Raw genomic sequence first — 25,613 nt, forward strand, 5'->3', positions numbered from 1 at the left:
CGGTTTTGTCTTGGAAAAATTTGTCATCGGTGGCGGATTCGGAAATACCAGCGCAGTACGTAAGTTGGTACTCCATTCGAGCTTGTAAGCCCAAATAATCCCATCCAATACCCGAAAATTCTGTTTTAATTTGATTAGATGACATTTCGAGAATTTTGCTTCGTAACGACCGATCCAGGAGGTGGTATTTTCGGTCTACCTTCGTTAATTTGCTCTTCCCGTCGGTGTTATTGTGGTCTTGGACGAATTTCCGGTATGATTTACGTAGGTGTTCGTTTAACGTCTCATCTTCGTAGAATAGTCTTCGTTTTTCTTCAACATTATCTCCTTTCATCTGCGTATTGATATACAAACGAGCGAAATTTATCGGATCCAAATTCTTTTCTCGGGTTATCGTCTGGGTACCTGCATCTTTGGTAGTTGCCGTCGAAATTTGAGGTGGTGCAATGGTAGTTAGTGGCGAGTGGTTTACTGCCATAAGCGGCGAAATGTTCTGTTGCTCAGGTGCGGACGATGTCCCTGCTGCTCTTCGAGGAATAACGTACGGTTGCAGTTTTGGTCGAGCGTTCATAAAGCTCAATGCGCTTTCCGGAGCACGCGATCGCGGATAAGATGGCATTTTAATGTATGAAAATAAGCGAATAGTTGAACTCGACACTTGAATGTACTATTTACCGGTGGTATACATCGAGTTGAGAAGTGTTTTGCTTGAGAGCGTTGAGCCTTATCACAACTCTTGATGTTATGTAACAACTAGCAAGATAAAAGAAATACCTCGAATCTCGAACTTTTCTACGTTTAATCGATCAGTTCCTGATTTACAAAAAGGGTATTTTAATTCTTTTTCGTAGATATAAAACAATTAACAGCTATTCTTAGGATGCAATACAAAATATTCATATAATAAACACACATTCGACGCATTGATAAAGACTCGTGTTACGTTATTCTCCATCCCCACTCTCAATGTCTTCATTGTTACCGTTACTAACGAAACATTTTTTTCAGATCTGGCTACACTGCGACCACAAATGCGATGTTCGGATGTTCCGTTTCCGTTTCCATGAATTCTTCCCTCTGTTTCCATTCCAGCTGCTGCAGCTGTTCGCGAGGAATTGAATGGAATGGAATGGGAATTGAATTGAAATTGAAGTTCATTTTGACAATAAATGTTAATTATTGCGACGCTGGCATCCGAGAAGAATTTTCTCCAAATTCCAACTGGTCACCGTTCGAACCCTGCGTTGTAAATAAGCGTTGTGTTTTCATTTTTACTCGTACGAGTATTCGTTGATCTCAAAATATGTACCTAATTTTGGTTGTTGTAAAAAATAGGATCTAGTTGTTTGCAAAGCCAAGAGTCAAGTGTCATAATTAAATGCAATGTTTAATGGCATGCAAGTCATAAGTTTACCACAGACCAGAGAAAATGATTCAGATTTAAATGAAGTTCTGCTCAAGTTCTAAATTTTTGCACTTTTAGCTAATTGACATTGAATTGAGATTCATTTCTCTACTTCAAAACTTCAAAAGTTTGACCATAAAGGAAGTTTTTTTTCAAGTGTCAACCCGAAGGATAAAGACGCAAAGAACTGAAAATGTGTTTCTCTATTTTAAACGACTAAGTATAAAAATTTGAATTCCAAAGATGGTTGACTTCCTTTATAAATTTTCAGTTGGAAAATGAAAATAAAAGTTGAAATGATGTTTGTGAAAGTTTACAATTTTCATACTTTTTGACTTTCGGTTATTACTATTGAGTAATTTCTTTTCTCATTCTCGGTTTAAAAAAGAGCAAATTCTGAACTATTTTTAAAAATTCTCGAACTCTTGACATGTATGCCTACAGAGTGTCTATTAATATCGAATACCTACCAGTCAACGAAAAATTATTTTTTTCCTAATTGAATTCAAAATTTTAAAACCTATAAATAGAAATATAATCGATTTATTTCTTCGAGAAGTTTTACGAAAATTTCTATTTTCACATTGTAAATTTTCAAAAAAGGATTATTTTACGTTCAAAAGGTACTCGATATTCTTATAAACACACTGTATATTTATAATTAACGAAGGCGTATACCTACGTAGAGTAATTGAATTGTGTACTCCGCCATCTTCATCGTACTACGCTCATGTACGCCATTTCAAAAAGCAGTACAAATTTTGTAAATTCAGTCTACGTTGTTGAATAAGTTATTATAATTGAATTGGTAACCGAGACGTATATAAATATACACGACGTCTTATCGTATAGTAAATTTAGCGCAAATATCATATCCCCAGATGGAAACTACTACGTAAAATTCATTCTAAGTCTTTCATTATGTACGAATTGCTAATGTTTATTTTATTACGAAAACCTTTGCATTACCATCCAACGTTAATTGAGATTGCAATTCTTCTCGAGAAAATTACCTACTCGAGTATATTTTGGCGAATTGTTATAAACAAATTTTTGGCACGTTTTTGAAACGAGTTTTGTTCTCTTAGATGTATTTTGATATGTAATAGACGAATATAGTATTACTTTTGTATACAAATTCGAATGGAAAGTTGAAGTTTTAAAATTTGTTGCAAATTGAATTTCTTACCGATAGAGAGGCTGAATGTTTTATTATACAAATTTGGTAACGTTCTTCGATGTTGTTTTTCTTTTTCAGTACCTACATTTAAATTTCAAATTGATAATCAAAATGAACAAAATTTACATTCGTCAAATTTTCAATTTTCCATTCGAATTCATCGAGCTATTTTACCTGATAATTCGAGATTTTAGTATCAAATACAAAAAATCTCTCTTTTCATCGTCACGTATGTATGCAAAAGACGTCCCATGTAAAATTTCATTTTATTAGTTACCTTCTTTTGACGAAAATATGTTGGTGATATTTTGGACGTGTAGTATTATACTGTCAGTATTCCCTTGGTTCTGTTCATTTTTTTTGTTCTGTTTTTATTATTGTTTTATAGTATTTAAGGTTGTATTTTCGAAAATCGCTGTCTCGCCCACGATGAAAATATTATATTTTTACGAATATTGTAACAATGAAGACTGCGTCATTGTTTGAAACACGTTTTATTATTTTGTATTATTTGTATGTACGATGTGAAATTGTATAATGCGAGAATTATTATATTGGTTATAATTTTTTTTTCTTTGTGTGTGTGTGTGTGTTTACTGTTTATAAATATCGTGTACTTAAATATTTGTAATTAGCTTATTGTATCTAAGTGTGACATAGGCCTAACGTTTTTAATTATAATTTATTACGATTTGTACGAAATTTCGATTCGATTGTGTTAGTACGAGATTTATACTACATTATGTATTACGTGTGTGTGTGTCTCTAGATATACCAAATTTTCATGTCTTTGTGCCGTATACTACATTTATATTCTATACGTATATATTGGCACGACGAGTGCGAATATATAGATTATAACATTATCGTTGTTCTAGCTTGTTTGAAACAAACGAAAAAATTTTTATGAAAATGAAAAAAAAAAGAAACAAACTTGAAACCAAAGTTAGTTATATTTTAGTTAAAGTTTATATTATTAAGTAATAAGTATTAAAGAAAAAATAAAATAAAGATTTATTATTATTGTTGTTAAATATTCGTGTGCGTGTGTACAAGTACATATAAGTGAATTTCGCGAACCGCTTGTTGATTTGTCGAGCAAAAAGTACCCAAATCCTACTCAAAGTACCCAGATGGTCTAATATCTTAATTAGGTACCTTCTACCTGCTTTTTGCAGCTTAAACATAAACGCCAAGTTGTTCTTTACACGGATTTGAATCCCTTCAAATAAATGACAAGCAAAATGTTATACTCGTGCAACGTAGTTGTTGACTGTTTGCTGTTTGGTGGGCGTTTAAACGAAAGCGTAGGTATTTTTTATTCTCCGAGACGACAAACAAGATTTTCCACTAAAATAAGTGGGATGCGATGCTTACTTTAGGAGTAAGGGCTCGAAACTTTATGTAATTAAATGATCGTTAATTCGTTAATGAGTGTTTCATTACAAGTTTTAATTTTTTTGGTTGCGTCAACCAAGAGCTCTTTTTTCAGCTTCCAAGTGCGTTAGGTACCTATTATTGTACAGGTTTCATCTTTCATTTTTTTTTCATCAATCAAAAAATTAAAGTAGATATTTTGCTTGAGTAATTAGAAGCCGGAAAATTCGAATTCGGAGGCTATTTTTAACAATAATTGTCTCGAAAACAATAAATCGACAATCAATGCGATTCAAATTAGTCAGAAAAAATTCATTGAATAAACTGTGTTCCAGATGATGATTTTACACCTAATTTTGAGCTCAATTTTTAATGGGTTATGGTTTCGGTTTTGAATTTGAGAAATAACGCTACCGGTTTTGGTTTAGGTTCAGGATTGTACAAAAACGTGTTTCTTTTTTTGAAAAAAAAAAAAAACAAACAAACAAAACAAAACAAACGCGTTTTTGGGTTTAAATTTTAAAACTTTTTTTCTTGTTTAAAACGTGTTTTATTCAAGCACTCTTAAAATGTGGTTTAAACACAAATTCATTTGTTGGATTCAGTTTTTCAAATATCCGTTATCCAGTCATCAATTTTTAAGATATTGTGACGTCATAAAAATTGCTATAAGGTTCAAGAAATATTGAAAAATTGAAATCAAAACACAAAATGTGTAAAAAGTACAGGAAGAAAATTGAAAATTTAAAAATACAGTTCATTCATTTCCACTTTTTTTTCTACGAGAAACTGAAAAAAAAAAACGTTAAAATTAGGGTTGAAAAAAAATACGTTAAAACAAAAGTTGTTTTTTAGTTTGAAACACTGTTTTGTTTTCTGGGTTTTATTTATGGGAAAATAACGCTCCTGCAGGTTTTGGTTTTGAACAATTTTAATCGGTTTTTGGGGTTTTTCGGTTCTGGTTTTTGCTCCGGTTTCGTGCCATAATTTTTGGTCTAAAAATGTCCCAAATTTCAGTGTTCGTTGTTTAAAACACGATCGTTTAAAACATTGTTTAAAACAGCTATTTTAAATGCTGAGAAAAAAACATTGATGTTTAAAACATAATCTCTATTTAAAGCTGTTTTTATTGTTTAAAACTCGTTTTTTTTGTTTTTTTTTTCAATTATTTCGAGATTTTTGACCATAGAATTATCAAAAAAATTTTAAAAAATGATTATGTTTTCTTTACACGGTTTTACAAGAATCCATTATCTAAATTATGGATTTTATAAGAATCCATAATCTGAATTCTGGGACTCCGGCTGGATTGTCAGTTCATTTCTGATAAAGTAAAATCTAAAATCCATTCCTATAATCTACTACCCCAGTAGATTATGGATTTTCAATTTTAATCTGTTTACAATCTGGTAAAAAAAAAACAGCCAGATTTTCAAAAACTTATTTTATATCTTTTTTTGTAAAATAAAAAAATAAATAATTCGACAATTCATAGCCTAATCTAGATTATGCAAAATCCGTGTAAAAAAAATATACTTTAAATCACTTATTTGATATCTGTCAAACGTATAAAACATAATTATATACCTACTTTTTGAATTTTATTTACATTTTTTGATTGAACAAGAACAATAAAATCAAACAAAGTTACGGTGTACCAAAAAAGTCTAAAAAAAAACAAACAAAAAAACTAAATCTAAAACCACATTTACACATTGAAAAAAAAATTTTGTTTTAAACGTGTTTTAAAAACGTTTAAAACACGTTTAAAACAGGTAAAATTTTACATTTGAATTTGGGTTTAAAACAAAAAATTTGTTTTAAACATACAAAAAAAGCTGTTTTTTTTTGTTTTTTTTTTCAACACTGCTAAATTTTAGTCACAGTACCGCCACCATCAAATAAATTAGTCTTTGATTTTCAAAATCGAAAAAGTAGGTGGTTGTGGTGCTTTTGCAAACCGAGGATAGGCTAATAAGTTGCATACGAGTACTTTTGCAGGAATTATCTATTTCTTTAGGATCAATCTTGTACCTACTTTTAATTTTTGAGTTTTTTTTTGTTATTTGAAATTTGAATTGCATATCGAACATTTTCAAGGTAGGTAGTTTAATGATATTTTTAAATCGAATTCAACCTTTATCTTCGTTTTCTGAGCTTCTAGATTGGTTATCTGAGTTGCATATACGTCTTATAGATGAATACTTCTAAAGGGTTTCGATTTTTTTGAAAATTCTTTCATTTTCGATTTTGTTTTTTACAGGGACATTTTTTTCTTTTTTTTTTTTTTGCTTCTAATATTTCAATTTATCCGAATCTTGAAGTCCATCTAGATAATTGTTATACCTCTTTTTACTCTGCTGCCCTTCGCCATTCTCTAAACTTCAACTCATCATCGTTTCTATTCAATTCGAAAAATTCCATTCATTCGTTCGGAAGAAAGAGAGCTAAAAAAAAAAAAAAAAAAAAAAATGAAATGCACAGTTCCTGAATCTACTGGTACTGATTATTACTTCGATTCAAATGTCATTCGAATCCTATCAGATGAAAAGAAAAATAGAAATGTCCGCATATCAACGAAAAGTTAGTTTTTATTCGTTCATCAAGTAAGTAAGTAGATGGGTAAAACTACCTGTTTGTAGGTACACAATGGTTAATTGCTATAGGTAGTTATAACCGTACAAAGGTAAGTAGACAAAAAAATCATTTCAAATTCACCGTACCACGCCTTCAGATATTGAAGATAACGATAGATGAGCAAGGTAAACATTGAAATCATACCCAATTAGAATATTTATTCGTTTCGCTTGACAATATAAAATACTCAAACTAAAATACAAGAATACCTACCTATGTAGTATGTACCTATGTATTATTCGCTCGACTTGGCAACCCGTGCGTAAAAACGACATTGGCTGCCATTACTTTTATTATTGCTCGCCATTCTGTGTTTGGTGTTTGATCTTGGTCTGTGCTCATGATGGTGAAACGGAATCAAATCATGATATATTCGCAGATAGGTACGAGTATATTGCGGTACAATGAACACAAATGTTTGTTTGTAGGTTTACCATAGTATCCTCATACTCGTATTTCTAGCATGAAGCATCTTGCATCGGGTACCTTTACCTTTACCTATACCTAAGCCTTCATCGAATGTCATGGGAATGTACTTATATCTGGTGATGAAGAAGTGACGAAAGGGTCTGCTATGTCAGTGAAATCGACTCGTTTTACCAACACCCAAGCCAAAGTGTTGCATTGCTCGATGATGATGACGATGATGGTGGAATTTATAGATTAAATGTCTACCAAGCTCCGGCTTAAATTTTCATTTGTGGTAAAATTTTATCACGAATAAGGAATCCCGCAACTCCAAAGTGGTAAATTTCTCTTTCGAATTGACAATTATACCTATACTTACCTATCACACTCGTGCCATAGGTTAGTATCTACATATTTACTTACCGACTGGTTAACATTATAATCGCTTTCATATTTTATCATATTTTTTCTCAACGAACCCGCACCACACACATTTATCAATCTGTTTTGGAAGTTTTTAAATACTTGCATTTTTTTTGTTCTTTTTCACTTTTTATTACCCATGGCAACGAGTTTATTTTATTTGTATACTAATGGTGGGTACGATTGTGTCGATTGTCTTATTCTCATCGCCACTTGAGTAAATATGGTAAATTGGGCCAGTAGACATTTTTTTCATACAATATTCATCAATCATTTCAAACGTCGCGTAAATTTTGGAAATGGAAACTTGTTCTCGAATGAGTTTTAACGACGATTTGCAACGAATTTAAAGAATTTTCGCGTACTCTCCCTTCCCTCTTCGTCGTCAATTCCCTGGTGGCTCTTTTCGAGTGAAGATCCAAGTATTTCGATGATACTTATTTATCACGTGTCTGTAATTATTCATGCTCGTATATTTTTTTTTTAAACAAATTAGTAATTTAATTTTATTACCGTTTTTAATTTTTCATTTCTCTCTCGACGATGTTTATGAAATTACACTGCACGTACAAAAATAAATAATTGGTTATTGTTCCTTTTTTTTTTTCATCGTCAAGTACATACACAAATGGGTACTTATAAATAAAAAATAAATACTTATGGGATAAATAAATAAAGTATTATGAGCTAGAAATAAATTATTAAATCGATAAATAAATCACATTGTATATTCAATAGAATAATAAAGACGCGTTCACATTGCATAGTTTGATTAGAAGGAGAAAGTGAGGAGGAGGGTTAGTTGAATAAGTTGGTAAATGGTCAAAAGTGCACATCACTGATTGAAATGAGCAGTTATTTGTGACTGACCTTTTTCACAAATCGGTTGAAGATTGAAATTGACAAATAAAATTTCCTATTGTTGAAATCTGATAAATACTACTTTATGAAAAAAATATTCAAAATCACCAACGATGAGAATTTTTTGGTAATAAATTGAACTTTTTGAATTTTTATAAACATGTAATCGAAAAACATCAAAATTTGATCTATATATACACCATGTAAGGGTAAGGTGCCCGAATGTCGACCACCTAGTTTATTTTTGGAATAAAAAGACCTGTAATTGACCTAGGTTCGCGCACAATGGCTCAAATGATAGCCACATGCCTCTAGTTTAATGCCCTAAAGTCACTAAACCTAAAACCCCCCCGCTGATTTTTCATGGCGTTTTTTCCAAAAAGTGAGAAAATTGAAAATCGCAAAAATGGTATCCTAATTCCGACCACCCCAAAAAAATTGAAAAAAAGATGGTAAATAATATGTCAACATCGTTGTTTATTAATTGAAATGACACAAATAGAAAGGCAATTAATTATTTAAGCAAAGGGGAACAAATATTCAATTTTTTTTTACATTTTTCTGACCCCGCATCACAAATCTCATGTCCCCATTTGAAACACTTGGAAATTGTTTAGATGCTTTTAAATACCCTTATTCTCGTTTTCTTACAGCTTTTACAGCTTTGTTCATTGCATCAGCATACCATTTTTTACGTTTTGGCATTTTTTTCGAAAATCCAGGAAAATAAAAATTTCAAATATATAGCCAAATCATTGGTGGTCGGAATTAGGGCACTCGATGAAAATAAATTTGATGGAAAATTTATCGGACTTACCTTTCATCGATCCAAAAACTGATTATCGGCTTTTATTCGTCGAACTTTGTACTTTAAAAAATAATTAAAACTTTTTTCACGAGAAATCACACATTTGCGCAACAGGGGATTGAAGTTGCGGGAAAAGTTAATTTTGACTTTTTGAATTTCGTTTTTTAGCTATATTTTCGCGAGTTTTGGCTTTTGGGTTGTGATTTTGGTCTTAATCGTTTTTTCTGTGAAAAATACATACGAAAATATTTTTTTCCGAATTTTCAAGGCATTAGTGGGCGAGATAGGCTTGTGGTCGGATTTAGGCGACTGGTCGACATTCGGGCACCTTACCCTTATTCCAATTTTCCGTCCTTTAGATTGATCGTCGAAAATTTTCAATTGCTCTGCAGTCATCAAAGAAGATAATTTTTTCATTTTTCAGCTTCATATGTGAAATGATTTATTATTTCCTAAAATTCAAATCAAATAACTGAAATAAATAAATTAAAAAAAAAAAAAAAAAAAGATTAAAAAACATTCGTAGGTAACTTTCTTGCAAAGCCTCCACTTCTCCTTCGTTTCTCTCAGATTCAATAATCTTCAAAAAAATGTCATTTCAGAGAAAAAAATTGTGTCATTTTTTCACCAGAAAGTGATGGGAAGTTTCAAAAATTGATTTGAAAATATCCATCTATTCCTTCTACATATTTTTAATAAAAAAAAAAAAAAAAAAAAAAAGATCAAACAGTTTACACAATTATTTAAACCTAATTTTATAGAAGTTCTGAGGACATTTCAATACGAATAAGTTTATAACTTTTAAATATGAACGCGTCTCGAATGCAACACAATAATTTAATCTAACATGGCGAATAGTACGATCTTACGATCGTCGACAATAATAAAATTCATCGTCGTTATTTGTACATAATATTATACTTAACACTTAGACTTATCAAATCATTCAAAATAGATATAGATACATAATTTACACGTAGTATAAGAATTCAGCTCATCGAAACGAACCATGAAGTAAAAATATTGAACTGCAGGATTGTTTAAAAATAAAAATCCTTTCCATTATTTTTTCATTTCGCAATCGACAAACCAAGCTGGAAATATTACATTTATCAAGTAGATACGTAAGAAAAATTAATTTAAGAAAAATATTACATTAAATAAGTACGTAGGTAAGTATACCGAAATCTCATTTCAAAAATTTTCGTTATCCTATGAAAATTATAACAAACAGTTAACCGTAGGTATTTTTACTTATTTAAAAAGTAAAAAAAAATAAACGAGAAATTCGCTGCGCATAGAGTAAAAATATGGCAAAAAATTTTCAAGGTCTCGACTTTCGTATATGAGAGAAAATTTTATCCGCAGTCTCACAACAACAAACACAATATAGTATACCTTAACAATCTCTTTCGTCATTTACTTTTTACACTCGTTTTCTCGTCGGTAATGCGACGACTGGCGGAGATTTTTCATTCGAGTATACGCTGAGAAAATTTCGTATCACGTAATACGAACCCTTCCACCCTGTTACCCAACCACGCTACTATCTTGTCGAGTATAACGAGCCATTTTACGCGTACCATGTACCATGTACCATGTACCCTGACTGAATTTATTTATAGGATGATGATTACGAAAAACAACTACGACAAAAGTAAGTATATACTGCATGCTACGTACTCCTACAATATGGAGACGATGTTATTAAAATTGTTTACTCACGTAGGTAGGTACCTACCAGAATGAATACAGTGTTTTCAAAACTGAGAAGTGAGAAATAATTTACTTGGGTAAAGGTAGGTGGTAAATGATACGCGTAAAACGTCTTGCATAAAAGTACACATAACTCTATAATATACGTAGGTAAAGGTACGTATATACTCATATACTGTAACCTTTAAGTAAACAACAAAATCATCAACAATCATAACAGTAACGAAGAAGAAATTTACGTAACGTATAGGTAGAGGTACATTACATAGTACATAATACATACAACATTATACACACAATCTTCAAGCATCACAATAATAATAACAACAACAAAATAAATTTTCTATGTACAAATAAATTACTAAAAAATAAAAGGTACGTAAATTTAAAATACATGCGTTGTTCTTTTTTCAAATAAATAAAAAAACAAAAAACAAAAAAAACACACATGAAACTTGAATAAATAACGACGTTTTAAATCAAGTACCTACTTAGGGTAAGTAGGTATTTAATTTTAAATACGAAAACTTAGAATTACCGTAGAAAAATTTTGATTACTGCGAGAAAAATAAATTATTTAGTAATAAATTATGTGAAAGTTTTCGTTACATTTTTCGAGTGTATTTTGACACGAAGTTGGAGCAGAAATACGATGATCTGGTCCCAATCTTCGCCTCATGAATACTCGAAAGACGTCAGAAAAAATTATGCTCGAATTGTCTCGGTGGATCAACGACGTCTAAGACGGAGGTAACCAAGATGGAAAATGATGCTGGGCTGAAATTAAACATAAAGATGACAGATTAAAATTTGTATCGTGTTATGTTGCTTGAATGTAGATCAAGAAATATTATAGTTGAACCAGTGCGAGATTTTATTATTGGTTTTGCTTCCAACATTCAAAATACATAGGAACTTAATTTAACCACTTTCAAAAAGGCTATAGGAAAAGTTTCCATTTGTCCAGAGTAGGTACCTGTACTGGAATTATTCCACAGGATAAAGTAATCAATTTACATATAATGGAATCTCTCAATCACTCAGATAGGTACAGATTCTACTCATTTTTTAAAACTAGAGCATGAGAATTCATACAGAAGTCCTGCAAAAAATTTTCAGCTGCACAAACAAAAAATTGAGGATCTTATCGAAGATTTAAATTTTTCAAAATGATCCAAAAATTGCTTGGAATCCTCTTTCTGGATCATATTTATTTTGACAGCCATTGCTTTTTGAGCTCAGAGAGAAGTCAGAAATTGTCAAAAATTATCAAAATAAGAAAAACTTGCTTTTTGACAAAAATTGCAATTTGTCAATAATTTTCAAAAATTGCTATCTACTTTTTTCTAAAATCGTCAAATTCTTAGTTTTTAATATTTTAGCAAAATTGCAGAGATTTAACATTTTTTCCAAAAATTGCCCAAAAGGTAACCAACTTTGAAATTTTATGGCAAGATTTTTACCTTGTTGTGATTTCAGAAAAATTAAAAACCTTCGATTTTTTCCTACTCGACTCATTTTCATCAGATACAAACATTTTTCCAGTCCACCTACTACCATAGGTAAGTAGAAGAGAATCTAAAAATTCCAATTTTTCTGAAATTGCAATATAATATACGATCTACCCAAAACGATTATGGGGGGGGGGGGGGATGGAGAAACACTAAAATCAAAATTCAACTTTAAAATTACTCCTTCGCCAGTAGAACTACTATCTTTCCATTCCACGATGAAATGGGTGTACATAACGACATCTTGGGTATTTTGACAATTTTCAAGATTTGAAAGCCAACGTTTGGTTTGTTGTGGTCGCTGAACTGTTGAGGGTGTTGGGAAAATGATTTACAAGCGAATAGGGTAACTTGCAATTTTTAGAGGAAGCTATAATCAACTCTTCAAAAATTTCTTAGAGAAAAACAAATCGAGTCGAATGAAATCAAGTACCCAACTATATTAAGTAACTTGTGTGGATTTTATCAAGATTTCAATCCGGTTCAAATTGCAAAGAAGTAATTGAATTATTATTTTTAAAATGTACTCGATTAATTCTCAAACAAATTATTGATGTCTCTGATCTTTTTCTAAAGGATTCAAAGGAAAAGACAAAGAAAATAAAATCGTGTAATTAACGTTGTTTCTATTTCTACTCAGACTTGAAAACCGTTTGAATTTGAATTGGTTGTGATGGTGGTGGATCTTAGAACCTTTGAAAATAAGTGGTTCCCGGTTTCGGTTCCCAAAAGGTTCTCAGACTTGGCTTTGAAATGATTTTGTTTTGGTTCCAAAAGGTATCTTTTCACATTGTTCTTCTAAAATGGTTCTTATTTTTTTTCAAACTCGAACGATTCAGATGGTTCCTTTACCTCTCCTTTGGTGTTTTGCCGGTGGTGCTGGTGGTTCCACCAATCAAAAAAACGGTTCCAAATGGTTCCAGGTCCAAAAAATGGCAAAAAATTGAAAATTAACAAAAATTCCCTTTACTTTACTTATTTTGTCTGAAAAACACGAATTCTTGCTTCAGTTTTGGTAAGAAAAAAAGAAAATTCAATAATAAGGGAACCAAATGAAACGACCGATTCCTGAAAAGGGTTTTGATGGTTCTTCTTATTTGAAACTTGTTCTGATTCAGTGATTCTTATGATGGTTGTTCTTTCCTTCAAAAACTCAATCGGTTCTAAACGGTTTTAAATGTTTTCAAAATCATTTTATATTACCTATGGCTGTTCTTTTGGGACTTTTCTTTTACAAATTTTGAAACGGTTCTAATGGTTCTGGTTCTCGTTTCAGCTGACCAAAAAAACGTGGTACAACAAAGAATGGGGTGGGGACGGGGAGTGAGTTTCAAAGTTGAGGGGGGATTCCACAAACGCTTTGGAGGATCCTGGCACCACTGGATCTATCAATTTGGAATTGATACAATAGATGGTCTGGAGGGAGTGGAAGGGGGAAGTTGAGTTGGGAGTTTCCAAAATGGGGTGATTCAATTTTTGTAATTAAAATTAAGTAAGTATGTAGATATAAATGAACATGAAAAGATTAACGAATTTGAACCAAATTCATTTTGATGGACTGCTAGTTGGAGAACTTTCATGGAATACACTAATACAGCAAAAAAAAATTTCGACTAAAATTGATCACTTCAGACGGAAAAAATAGCGGAAAAATCAGTTTTTTGTATCTTGGGAAGTCTTGCAACTACACAAAAAATTCTGAAAAAATGTACTTATGTTGGACATGCTGATGAGAAAGGTAAAAGGCTCATTTTAAAATATATATTTCTGTGATTACACCTCCAAAGGAAGTCATCCGAGCTGGCATTAAAAAACTAAAATGCAATCTCGCTCAATACTTAGAAAATAGGTACCCACACGTAGAATGTAGATACATATCAACACTTGAAAAATTTCAAAAAATTTTCATGAGTGACTTTTGATAATTTGTGTCTATAAAATCATTGCAAGTTTGAAAAAATATCGGTTAAGAATTGGTAAAGATAAATTTCAAACAGAAACGTCAAGTTAAACTCTTCTTTGGAGGAGGCTATTGGCTATCTTGCGATCTGAAAATTTTATTGAGATTTTGGATCACCAAAGCTAAATTTTATTAGTTGATTTCAAATTCCCTGCCGGAGTTCAATTTGCCATTTTTCACGTATCACCTCTACCTACTATTTTTTTGACTGATCAATCTAAGCTAACCAGCTCTAGAAATCAGTAACGACAAAGCCGAGTCGGGCCCCTTATTTTTGTTCTGTTAGGGGGGGGGGGAATCCAGGAACAGAGAACCAAATTGGCTCGAGCAAAGTGAGGGCAAAATCTTTTCAAAATTTGTAGGTAATTCAAAAAGTAAAATTTTGATAAGAAAGATCTAGTCTATTTTTACACTCTTGACATTTCTAAAATTGAAATGAATATTTCGCGAATATAGCATGGATAATTTGGGATACAAAAAACAACAATTCGCGAAGGTGAAAATTCACAGGTAGGTACATACAAATGAAAATTTCGCCAAAAAATCTGAATTTTCAAAAAAGAATGGAGAAGGAGGTTGTATATCCCTATACCAGCATTAAATTCACTTGTCAATGGTATACATTTTCATCTGGAATTCATATTTTTGGAAGCTCGAATTGCAATTGCATCCCCTGCACCCTCCTTCTCAGCCATCACTGCTAGAAATTCTCTCAAAATACTTAAGTGTCGTTATCCACACCTCACACTCATTTCATCGTGGACTGAGAAGATGGTAGATCTACTGGTGAAGGAGTAATTTTAGAGTTGGCTTGTGATTTTAGTGTTTCTCCATCCCCCTCCCCCCCAAAAAATTGCAATTCAGCAAAATTGGAATTTTTAGATTCTCTTCTACTTATACCTATGGTAGTAGGTGGATTGGAAAAATGATTGTATCCGATGAAAATGAGTCGAGTAGGAAAAAATCGAAGGCTTCTAATTTTTCTGAAATCACAACAAGGTAAAAATCTCGCAATAAAATTCCAAAATTGATTACCTTCAGAGAAATTTTTGGAAGAAGAGTTAAAATCTTACCAATATTGCTAAATATCAAAAACTAAGAATTTGACAATTTTAGAAAAAAGTAGTTAGCAATTTTTGGAAATTATTGACAAATTGAAATTTTTGTCAAAAAAGCGAGTTTTTTTTATTTTGATAATTTTTGACAATTTCTGACAAAAAAAAGAGATTTTTTTGAAGCAGATTGCAATTGCATCCCCTGCACCCTCCTTCTCAGCCATCACTGCTAGAAATTCTCTCATTAGTCATTAAGTATAGTTGGAGAAACAGTTATGTTTTTTGCTCTCACATTTGTCAACTCTCCATCAAATTCTAAAACATGTTTCAAAACGCCATAACTATTTATTATAACCCGAACGCTGAAAATACACCTAAAACCCGAGATATTACTCGTAATATCCACCAATTTATAACTTTACAAATTACAATCACATTTTGACCATATTCGCTGCGCTCGCTCGATCAAACCGCAGTCATAAGATTACACACCTCTCCACATGCAGTCCCCATCGTGCATTTCACTCTCACCTTCCAAATCACCATCATCTCCCGTTCTTTACCTACCTATCATTTTTAATCACAGTCACATAATCGAATGTAAACAATAAACATCTCCCGGTGTAATTTCACGGTCGACCGATATACCGCAATAATTGCCCATACAGACGTGTCAAAAAGAAAGGGAAAATTATTCGAGGTAAATTAATGCTCGCCGAATAAACGTTGAAACTCGTCCGAGTCGCCGGTATCGGTTGTCTTTTTCATTATGCTCGTGTAGGTATAGTTTACCTAATGAAAAAAAAAGGTCATCAAAATCCACGCTTGATTGCGCTTTTTCATCTTTGCGATCGTTTAGTAGGTATTTCCGATCTGGCTCAAGTGGTCAACGCAGTCTTTCAGTCTATAGTGTATAAAATTACCATAATCTATAGGCTATAATGAGTTGATTGTGAGAGTGTGAGACACTTTCTATATGGGTGTCGTGCTTTAACTTATGGGTAGATGCTTAGGTGCGGTATGTATGGGTGGATATCTCATCGATTAGGTTTGTTTGGCAAATTTTTTCAAACCTAAAATTCACAAAAAAAATCTACGTCGATTTTTTTTTTCAAATTTTCTCACAATAGTACACTTGCAATCATTCTGATCTTACTTTACATTGTTTCTTAAGTAAGTACAAATTTTTGTCTCTCCGAAAAGACAATTTAACAATCCGAGCATTAAAATCGCACCACGACTTTTAGAAATTGAAATTTTAACTAAACGACGAAATTACGTAACTGTTGATGGAACGATATTTCTCGCAACAACTCCGGCCGACAACGACCAAGTATTCGAAAAACTTTCAATTTCAGGCTTAATTCTCTCAAAACCATTAACGCGAGCTGCGCGGCGAGTTCAAAAAGGCGCGACTAATGGATCGAAATTAACGCTACGTCGCCGAAAACTCGCGAGCTCACAATTTTAATACGAATACGAGTACGCGAGTATACGCATAAAACTTAAGCGAGCTCTTTTGATTCCGTAAGCAATTTTTCGCTCGTTTTTACGATCATTTAACGCGGGTTCAAGGTGAAGAACGTGGAGTAAAGTGTTATGTATGCGACGATGATGGACGATGAAGTAGAGGGTAGAGCCGAGTGTATAAGTGTACTATAAGCAGGTACTTATTTACGCTTCCGAGTGTATATTATATTGTGTAGGTACTTTATTCATGATTTGTTTGACTTCTCTCTGTATGAAGCTGAAATGTACTACCATACCTATGGACTTGGCTAATGTTTATTTCACCCAGTCGTGAATCAAATGGTACATATTTATCTACTATTGATTCGTAACACTCGTCATGCTAGTTACACCAAGTGGTAATTTAAAATTGGTATCTCGAGTTTAAACTTAATATAGCACACTATTTAATCATTTATATTCCTCTGAGCGTACACGCGTAGTCATTTAAGTCGGGGATCTGAGGTCGAAATCGTGTATACTGATCCTACAGAGAGCATTTCTGAAGAGCTGGGGCATACTAAATCTCCATATTCGTTCACAATACAATCAATTAATAACATTATAGGTAGGCAAGGTACCTATTGTTGAAAATTTTCAAAATATATGTACATACATACGTGTTCAACAATCTTATTTAAGAAAAATCAGGTACCTACTTATCTTTTACAATGGATCAAAGCACTTTTACACAAGAAATTATTCCGACTGGCAGAAACATTTTTGAACCAGCCAAAGCTAAATCTAAAGAGCCTGCAAAAATACATCAACACTCAACAGCCAAAATTTCAAGTATCTACTATACGGTGCATTTTTCGAAATTTAGGCCAGAAGTACGAGAAAAATCAAAATTTTACCAAAATGGGTTACAAAGCTGACATTTTTTACCTATGTACCCTATTTTCGATCTCTAAATTAATTGGAATTGGTTTCGAACACTTTTTAGCAGTTTTGGAGCCTCCAAGCAGATTTTTGAAAGTCGAAATTCTTACAAAATTTTACTTTCTCAATAACAAAGTTGGAAATCTAAAATTTATCTACTTTATTTTCTAATTTGAACATACTACAGTCAATTCAAGCTGAAATTTCCAGCTGTTTTCAAACTTACAGCCGTATTCTGGAAATTTCAAATTTTCAAAAATTGCCATAAAAAGTGACCAAATTAACTTGGCCATCTCTGAAAAAAAAAGTCCCAAATTTAAAAATGAGGATAAAAAAGGGGCAAATACGTAACTATTTCGAAAGATAACACAATCATTCAAACTTTCATAGATTCTCATCACAGATAATTTTCCCACAAAATCCAAAATAAAAAAACAAATAAATAAAATAAAATAGGTACTTAACAGTTGAATGATGAGCCATTAATAGATCTCGTTTTTATTTTTACATAGATTTCATTTCCAAAAAATTTTTGTACCCATACCTACCTATTTTTTCAAATTTTGACGTTTGAATTTTTCCAGTAGGTAGGTATAGTTTTTAGAAATTTTTCAACACTTTTTTATTAAAATAATATACGAGTATTTTTTAAACGAAGTATAATTTTTGAAACTCTTATCAGAATTTTCAAAAGTTTTCTGTTTTGCAGAACTTCTCTGATTTTTTGTGAAAATGGAGAAAAAGTTATAAACTTTTTTTGGAAAATTAAGGGAAAGTTCATAAGATTTTACAATTGAGGCGAAGATTTTTGCCAACCTGGTATCTGTCCTTCCAAGGGAATCAATTGAGGTGCCCACCTTTGATTTGAACGTGACTACGATTTTTGGAGAAAAAAAATGGTCTGAAATCCTTAGTCAAATTTCAGCAGAAAAAATTAATTTTTCGATTTCTTGAAGAATTTAAATAAAAATCGAACACTTTCTGCGATTTGTGCTTTTTTTGAAAATATAATTCAATAAAATTGACAAAAATTAGTCTCGTAGGTGATATCAACTCTCCCAAAGAAATTTCTCCAGAATGCACGAAAATTGATTTGGGGAGCTACAAATAGGATTGTGGCTTATTCTCAACCGAAATTCTCGAGATCTGTAAGTCAATAATTTTTTGTATTCGAAAAGAATTGCTGATTTTCGCTCGATCTGTTTAAAAAGGGTCATCATTTTGCTCCAAAATTGGCTACCGAATTTGTTTTTTTTGGCCAAACGTGCTCGTATAAGGTTCTATTTTTTATTTTTTTTTTTTAAACAAAGTTTCCCCTGTTGAAAAATTTTATTTTTTGAACAAAAAGCGTCAGTTTTTGTCAAAGTTATCAAAAAGTGCCCATTTTTTTCAAAATTATCAAAAAGTGTCCCAATCTTGTCCAAATTGGAAAATAGTGTTCATTATTTTTGCCAACATTCGCCAAAAGTGTGAATTTTTGTCAAAGTTATCAAAAAGTGTCCAATCTTGTCCAAATTGGAAAATAGTGTTCATTTTTGTCAACATTCGCCAAAAGTGTCAATTTTTGTCAAAGTTATCAAAAAGTGTCCAATCTTGTCTAAATTGGCAAAAAGTGTTCATTTTTGTCAAAATTATCAAAAAGTGTCCATTTTTGTCAAAATTATCAAAAAGTGTTCAATCTTGTCCAAATTGTCAAACAGTGTCCATTTTTGTCAAAATTGGCAAACAGTGCTCATTTTTGTCAAAATTAGCCAAAAGTGCTCATGTTTGCCAAAATTACCAAATTGACCAAAAGTGCTCATTTTTGTCAAAATTGACCAAAAGTGCTCATTTTTGTCAAGATTAGCCAAAATTGTCCATTCTGGCCAAAATTACCAAAAAGTGTCCATTTTTGTCAAAATTGGCCAAAAGTGCCCTTAGTCAAAATTAGCCAAAAGCGTTCATTTTTGTCAAAATTATCAAAAAGTGTCCATTTTTGTCAAAATTATCAAAAATTGTCCAACCTTGTCCAAATTGGCAAAAAGTGTCCATTTTTGTCAAAGTTACCATAAAAGTGTTCATTTCTGTCAAAGTTATCAAACAGTGTCCGTTATTTTATCAAAATTGATCAAGTGTCCATTTTTGTCAAAATTGGCAAAAAGTGCCCAATTTTGTCAAAATTATCAAAAAGTGACCATTTTTGTCAAAATTATCAAAAAGTGTTCAATCTTGTCCAAATTGGCAAGCAGTGTTCATTTTTGTCAAAATTGGCCAAAAGTGCTCATTTTTGCCAAAATTAGCCAAAAGTGACCATTCTTGTCAAAGTTATCAAAAAGTGTCCAATCTTGTCCGGATTGGCAAAAAGTGATCATTTTTGTAAAAATTGGAAAAAAGTGTCTGTTTTTGTCAAAACTATCAAAAAGTATCCACTCTTGTCAAAATTGGAGAAAAGTTTGTCAAAATTATCAAAAAGGTCCATTCTTGTCAAAATTATCAAAAAATGTCAATTTCTGTCAAAATTATCAAAAGGTGTCCATTGCGAATTGATTCTCATTTAAGACCGATTTACCTTACCTACTTTATAAAAAATAAAAATAGGTAGTTAGATCGAGCCTCGAGGAGTCGATCCATCAGGGAAATTGGCTCACAAGTTGGGAGATAAATTCGTTAAAAAGGTTCACAATAAGCTAATACAAATTGACTTTTAGCTTTGAATATTGGTTCAAAGATCGAGAATAAACCTCAACTCTACTTTTAGCTGCCCAAATTAATTTTCACACCTTTTGGATAAGTAAATTTACAAATCCGGGAGAAATTGAAGTCGTGCTTACTGTTTTAGAATGACCGGTAATGGTGAGATGAGATTCCTTTCGGGGGACTTGATAAAAAAAAAACATTAATTTCTGGAAAATTCTTGGATAGTCCACTTTTAGATTTTTGAAAATTTCAAAGAAAAATTAAAATTTGACAGAGTTTTCAAAAATATACCACTATGCCAACAAATGCTGAATTTCATTTTTAGATTTTTAGTGAATTTTTAAAAATTCAGAGCCCTATGCATTTTCCATGAAAAAGGTCACAACTTGATGGACTGAGTTAAAGTACTTAGAAGCTGAAATTCGACATAGGTACCTACACCCAATAGAATCAATTGGTGATGATTTGGAACAATATTTTGGAACCTGGTTCCAGCAGCAGATTTTTGAGTTTCCTTTTTTTTAAAAAAAAGTTCATAAAAATGAGTTGAGCAACCAGCAACTGCAAACTCAAATTGCCTATAGGTAACTGATTTTGTGATGCTTTCATTCAAATTGGAATCGGTAAAAATGCTCATTTTTTAATTCTTCAGATCATTTCAAACAGTACTTAGTGATTTGTTTGAGGGAATAGAAGAAGAGAGATTTATATTCACACAGAGCAAAGTCCAGAATTGAGTTTCCTTCCTTTTTCTCATTTTTGAACATTTTCTGAACTGTCGCTTCTTCAAATGCCATGACAGACTCACTCCGTTTATTCATATATTTTTTTTGTACCTTTCGCCAAACTATTATACTATTACTTGACCAAAATTCAAAGCAAGATATACGTTCTGTTTTAGTAGGACATCCTGTATAGTTAATTTGATAAAATGATCTCATTCTTACCTATAAAACCGAATTCGAGCATATTTTCATCAGTCGAGTTGTTAATCGATAGAATTGAAAAATAATTCCATCTTCAACCCCACATACCCTCATTTATAAGGGTATCAAGGCACCAAATCCAATCACGTATGACGTCTCCTTCTCTTCTTCCACACTGGATGTTCAATAGTGGTAATAATACGTCTTCTAGGTGGCGCGTGGTCGTATCCGAAATTATAATATTTGACCGGCTGATCTTTATCTCCAAACACCAGCTCTCTGATTATCATCATGATAACCGATCCAAGAGCCATTTTACTCATCATCAAAGCATGCATCACGAAATTATGCAAATTGGCTTGAGCCATACCCAACATAAACATACTGGGCATTTTCATATGAGGCATCATTTTCTTCATAAATTTAGGTATCCCTTTTTTCATCTTTTTCAGCAACGAGTGCAAACCCCCCTTCTTCTTCTTCTTTTTTTTCTTATTTTTGTCACCGTGTTTGTATTTTTTATCATTCCTCGAACGTGTTTCTTCGGCTAAATCGGTCGTGTTTTGAGATAATGGTAGCAACATCATGGTGGAATTTTGTCCGGGGTCTTCGAAGTTTCTTCGGGTTCGTGGTATATTGCTTTTGATTTGCAACACGTTGGATTGGATTAATTGAAACTCGCCGTAATCGTTGGCCGCCAATGAAGGGTTCACCGAGTCGGGTACTTGAGTCGAGTGCGAGTAATCGAGTAATTTTTGCGATAAACTGGACTGAAGTGGAGATGTCGATGCTGTGGTATTGCTGTTGTCGGTGGTTTCGGGTGTGGATTCTGGTGAGACATTTTGAATCTGATGGATGAGCAGAGATGAGATGCAGAAAATACGTAAAATGAAATTCATCGTAACTTTGATTCGTTAGAATTCGAACTCGCGAACAATATTTCAATACACTCACTAGAACGTGTTTAAAATTTACGATTTTTGCAACGGGTATAAAAATGAAAATTTTCACTAATTTACCGACCACGTTATCAAATAGGGAATCGCGCCGGTATCGTGAATAAAATACGCGTCAGGTAATCAACGATAGAAGAACGCTGTTTGGTGAAAAATAACGCGAACATGGTTACATTTCATTAAAAATTATTTACAACGATCATCGGATCGTTTAAAAAAGCGAAATACAAACTCGAGACTGACGAACGATGCGACGCACATGCGACTCGCGAGCTCTGCAGGAGAATCCAAATCCAATCCGCAGACCAAGACCAAGGACCGATGCTCAAAGTCATTCGACTCTTGTTCGTCCTCTCACGCGAAACGTACACGATGTTCGAATTACCGAGTGACCAATTAATGCGGTATTGTTTCTAGGCCATGATTTGTACATAATACCGCGTGCGCATACTGAATGCCAAGACCGGTTGGTGAACTTGATCGCACAGCCCGACTCAGCGTTTCCCTTTCTTTTGCGGTTGTCTGCTCTCTGTCCCTTGGCCCTGTTTCCTGCCTTCCCACCACGTGAACGAGACCGCCGGCGATACTGAATAGGGCACAGGTGTGGTGGAGAGTGAAGATCAAGAAGCTGGGAAATTGCTGAAGCGTTTGGCTACCGTGTAAACCATCTATCTCTATTCCCCCCGAGTTCGAAGATCGAGAGAATTTTATTTTTTTACCCGGGTCTCGAAGCTTAAGTAGGCTTTTTATCAAATTTATCATTCAAGACGGGTGCGAAGAAAGACTTTCAAACTCTGAGCTATACGTATACGTACCTCGTACCGTTGCGTTGATTAAAATCAACTCGCTAAAATTTGAGGTTATTCTCGTAGCTGGGAAAGTGGAATCGAAAATGAGGTGGTAGGTACAGGTTTCGTATGCTGATATTTTTGCGTACCTCTACCTACCTACCTAGCAGTTAAATGTTATGATGATCTAATCGACCAACTTGATGAAAGACTCGACTCGAGTATAGGTAATTATGGCGAAATTTTATCAACTTAAGAGTCTACCTTTCTGAAGTGACACTTGCTGATTATGATACCAAAACCAGAACTTGCAGTAAATTGTCAATTCTATGGGAGATTTGATTTTTCTGTACCTATACGTGGTGCCCTTCATACGTATAAACGAGATCAAATTTCATTTTTTAATTATTTGAAAATGTTATCGAAGTATTGCGAGTTTATCTCTCACATGTAATATTGGACTGTTCTTCCATGAAAATGAAAAACTATAAAACTTGATCAAGTTACTCAACGTAAAAAGCTACATAAGTACCTGAGTTATTTTCGACCTCCGAGTCGATTGGTGTTGCTGGTTTCGAAGAGTTCTGGAACCTCCAACTGATTTTTTGGTCTGATAATTTTGAAAAATTGCCATAAAAAGGTTAAAATGAAATTCAGCACTTATACGAACTAGATTTACTGTTTTTATTGCAACCTTTTTGATCAATTTGGACAAAAATTTTCAAAAATCATGTCTGCAGGTTCAAATCTACTTAAGTCATATCATCTTTTTTTCTTCAAAAATAGAAAAATTCAAGAATCCGCCGGAGGATCCAAATATGGCTTGAAACCATGACCAATTACTGTATCAATTTGTTGATGGAGGCATTTTTTTTTTTTTTTTTTTTTTTTTAAATAATCTCCACAAATTTTTTAGATTTTAACCAACAGAAACAAAGCTTGAAAATTCTTAAATTAAAGGAAATGATTCCAAAGACGATATATGTAATATGAATAGTTTAAATTGGATGGAATTAAAACATCTTTTTTTTGGCAAAAAATGAGTTTTGATTCCAAACTATTTATATCTAGGTTAGTCGACTTGAAACAATTTTTTTTTTGTTTTTTTGGGTTGTTTATAATTGCAAGATTATTACACCCGTGTAGAGAGGGGTTTAGATTTAATTTATTATAGGTTGGTTTTTTTTTAAATTAGGGTTATGAATTTTTTGATTTCAGGAGGGTTGTTTGGGATAGTCATTGAATTTGAGTCTATTTGGAGAGATAGTCTTGTTTGTTGTAATTTAGGACAGGTGAATAGTAGATGTTGAATGGATGTTGGTTCATTTTCGCAGAACTGACAGGGGGGTTTTGGAATTTTTTGGTAGAGGTGGTTGTGTGTGATTTTAGAGTGACCTATTCTTAGGCGGGTTATAATTATCTCTTCTCTTCTGTTTAAGTGATCGAGGTTCTTCCAGGGGTAGATTGTTTTTTTGTGTTGAAAGAGTTTGTTTGATGTCTGTGATGACCAGAAATTTTGCCATTTTGAGTGAGTATTTTGTGTAAAGAATGATTTTATATCGTCAGGGGTGAAAAAGGTGAAGGGTGGGGGGTTAATGGCTGATTTTGCATAGGTGTCAACAATTTCATTTCCTTCAATGCCTACATGACTAGGGGTATACATAAGGTGGATGGTGTGTGGTTTGAATTTTGGAGATCTAGCAGAATTTTGTGAATATTTTGAACAATAGGGTGGTCTGAAAAAATGTTTTGTATGGAGATCAAGGAGCTAAGAGAGTCGCTTTGTATTAAAAAGTTTTTGTTATCAAGCTGTGAGGTGGATATGTTCAAAAGGCAATGGTTAATTGCAAGAAGTTCGGCAGTATATATTGAAGAGACCTCATGAATTTTAAAATTGAAAATTTTTTCATTTATTGAGAAAGCATACCCAAGTATGTACGTTTGAGATCTTAGAACCGTCAGTAAAGCATAAATTGAATTCTGTGTAGTTTGATATGAGTTCCAGATAATGGCTCTTAATTTCTAAACGAGAATGGTTTCTTTTTGGATAATGTCTCAGTTGAAAATCAATTTGTAGAGGTTTTAATAGCCAAGGAGGGTGGGTTATGGGTTTTTGAATGAGATTTTTGAGATCCATTTCGAGGTTTTTTATTTCAGAGATGAAGTTTACAAGTGGGTTGTCATTTTGTTGGAAATTATGTAAACTGAATATTGAGATACCTAAGACTTTGAAGTTTTGAAAAGTAGGAGAATTTTTTTTTTTTAATTTTGAGAAAGGATTTAAAAAAATAAATCAATTATTGAGCATGCATAAAAAAATAAAATGCATAGGTACGCTTGATGATTTCATTTTATATTGTGATTAAAATTAAATGAGATAAATTTAAAAAATATTTGGTGTCTATAGGATTTTTAGTGTGCGTAGCACACTATTGGTTTCGCTTTGAGAAATGAAATTTTATTGGAACTGAATGTTCTCTTAAGCTATCCAACCGTTTTTTGTACCTATTGGACACCATTTGAGAATCATTAAGG

The 25,613-nt window shown here is 32.7% G+C and overlaps 2 protein-coding genes across 2 annotated transcripts in view; one reads left to right on the forward strand and one right to left on the reverse strand.

Annotated features, from left to right (window-relative positions):
• Positions 1-3,619, forward strand: part of LOC135844272 (uncharacterized) — a 137,679-nt gene extending 134,060 nt beyond the window's left edge. Inside the window, exon 4 of the mRNA XM_065362423.1 lies at positions 1,009-3,619. The gene's annotated coding sequence lies outside the window, so the exon portion shown is untranslated. The remainder of the gene's footprint in view (positions 1-1,008) is intronic.
• A 4,303-nt stretch (positions 3,620-7,922) lies between these two features.
• LOC135843702 (uncharacterized) lies at positions 7,923-22,729 on the reverse strand. The gene is made up of 2 exons (XM_065361662.1): positions 21,356-22,729; positions 7,923-11,592 (listed from the first exon to the last, which is right to left on the reverse strand). The coding sequence occupies exon 1, from the start codon at positions 22,231-22,233 to the stop codon at positions 21,478-21,480; it is 756 nt and encodes a 251-aa protein (XP_065217734.1). The 5' UTR covers positions 22,234-22,729; the 3' UTR covers positions 7,923-11,592; positions 21,356-21,477.
• Positions 22,730-25,613: the final 2,884 nt, after the last annotated feature.

The sequence above is a fragment of the Planococcus citri genome, chromosome 4 (genome assembly GCF_950023065.1).
Source record: "Planococcus citri chromosome 4, ihPlaCitr1.1, whole genome shotgun sequence".
NCBI classification, from domain to species: Eukaryota; Metazoa; Arthropoda; class Insecta; order Hemiptera; family Pseudococcidae; genus Planococcus; species Planococcus citri.

Excerpts from the sequence above, each read along its gene's own strand:
- LOC135843702 (XM_065361662.1), bottom strand. The coding sequence starts at position 22,233 with ATGAATTTCATTTTACGTATTTTCTGCATCTCATCTCTGCTCATCCAT.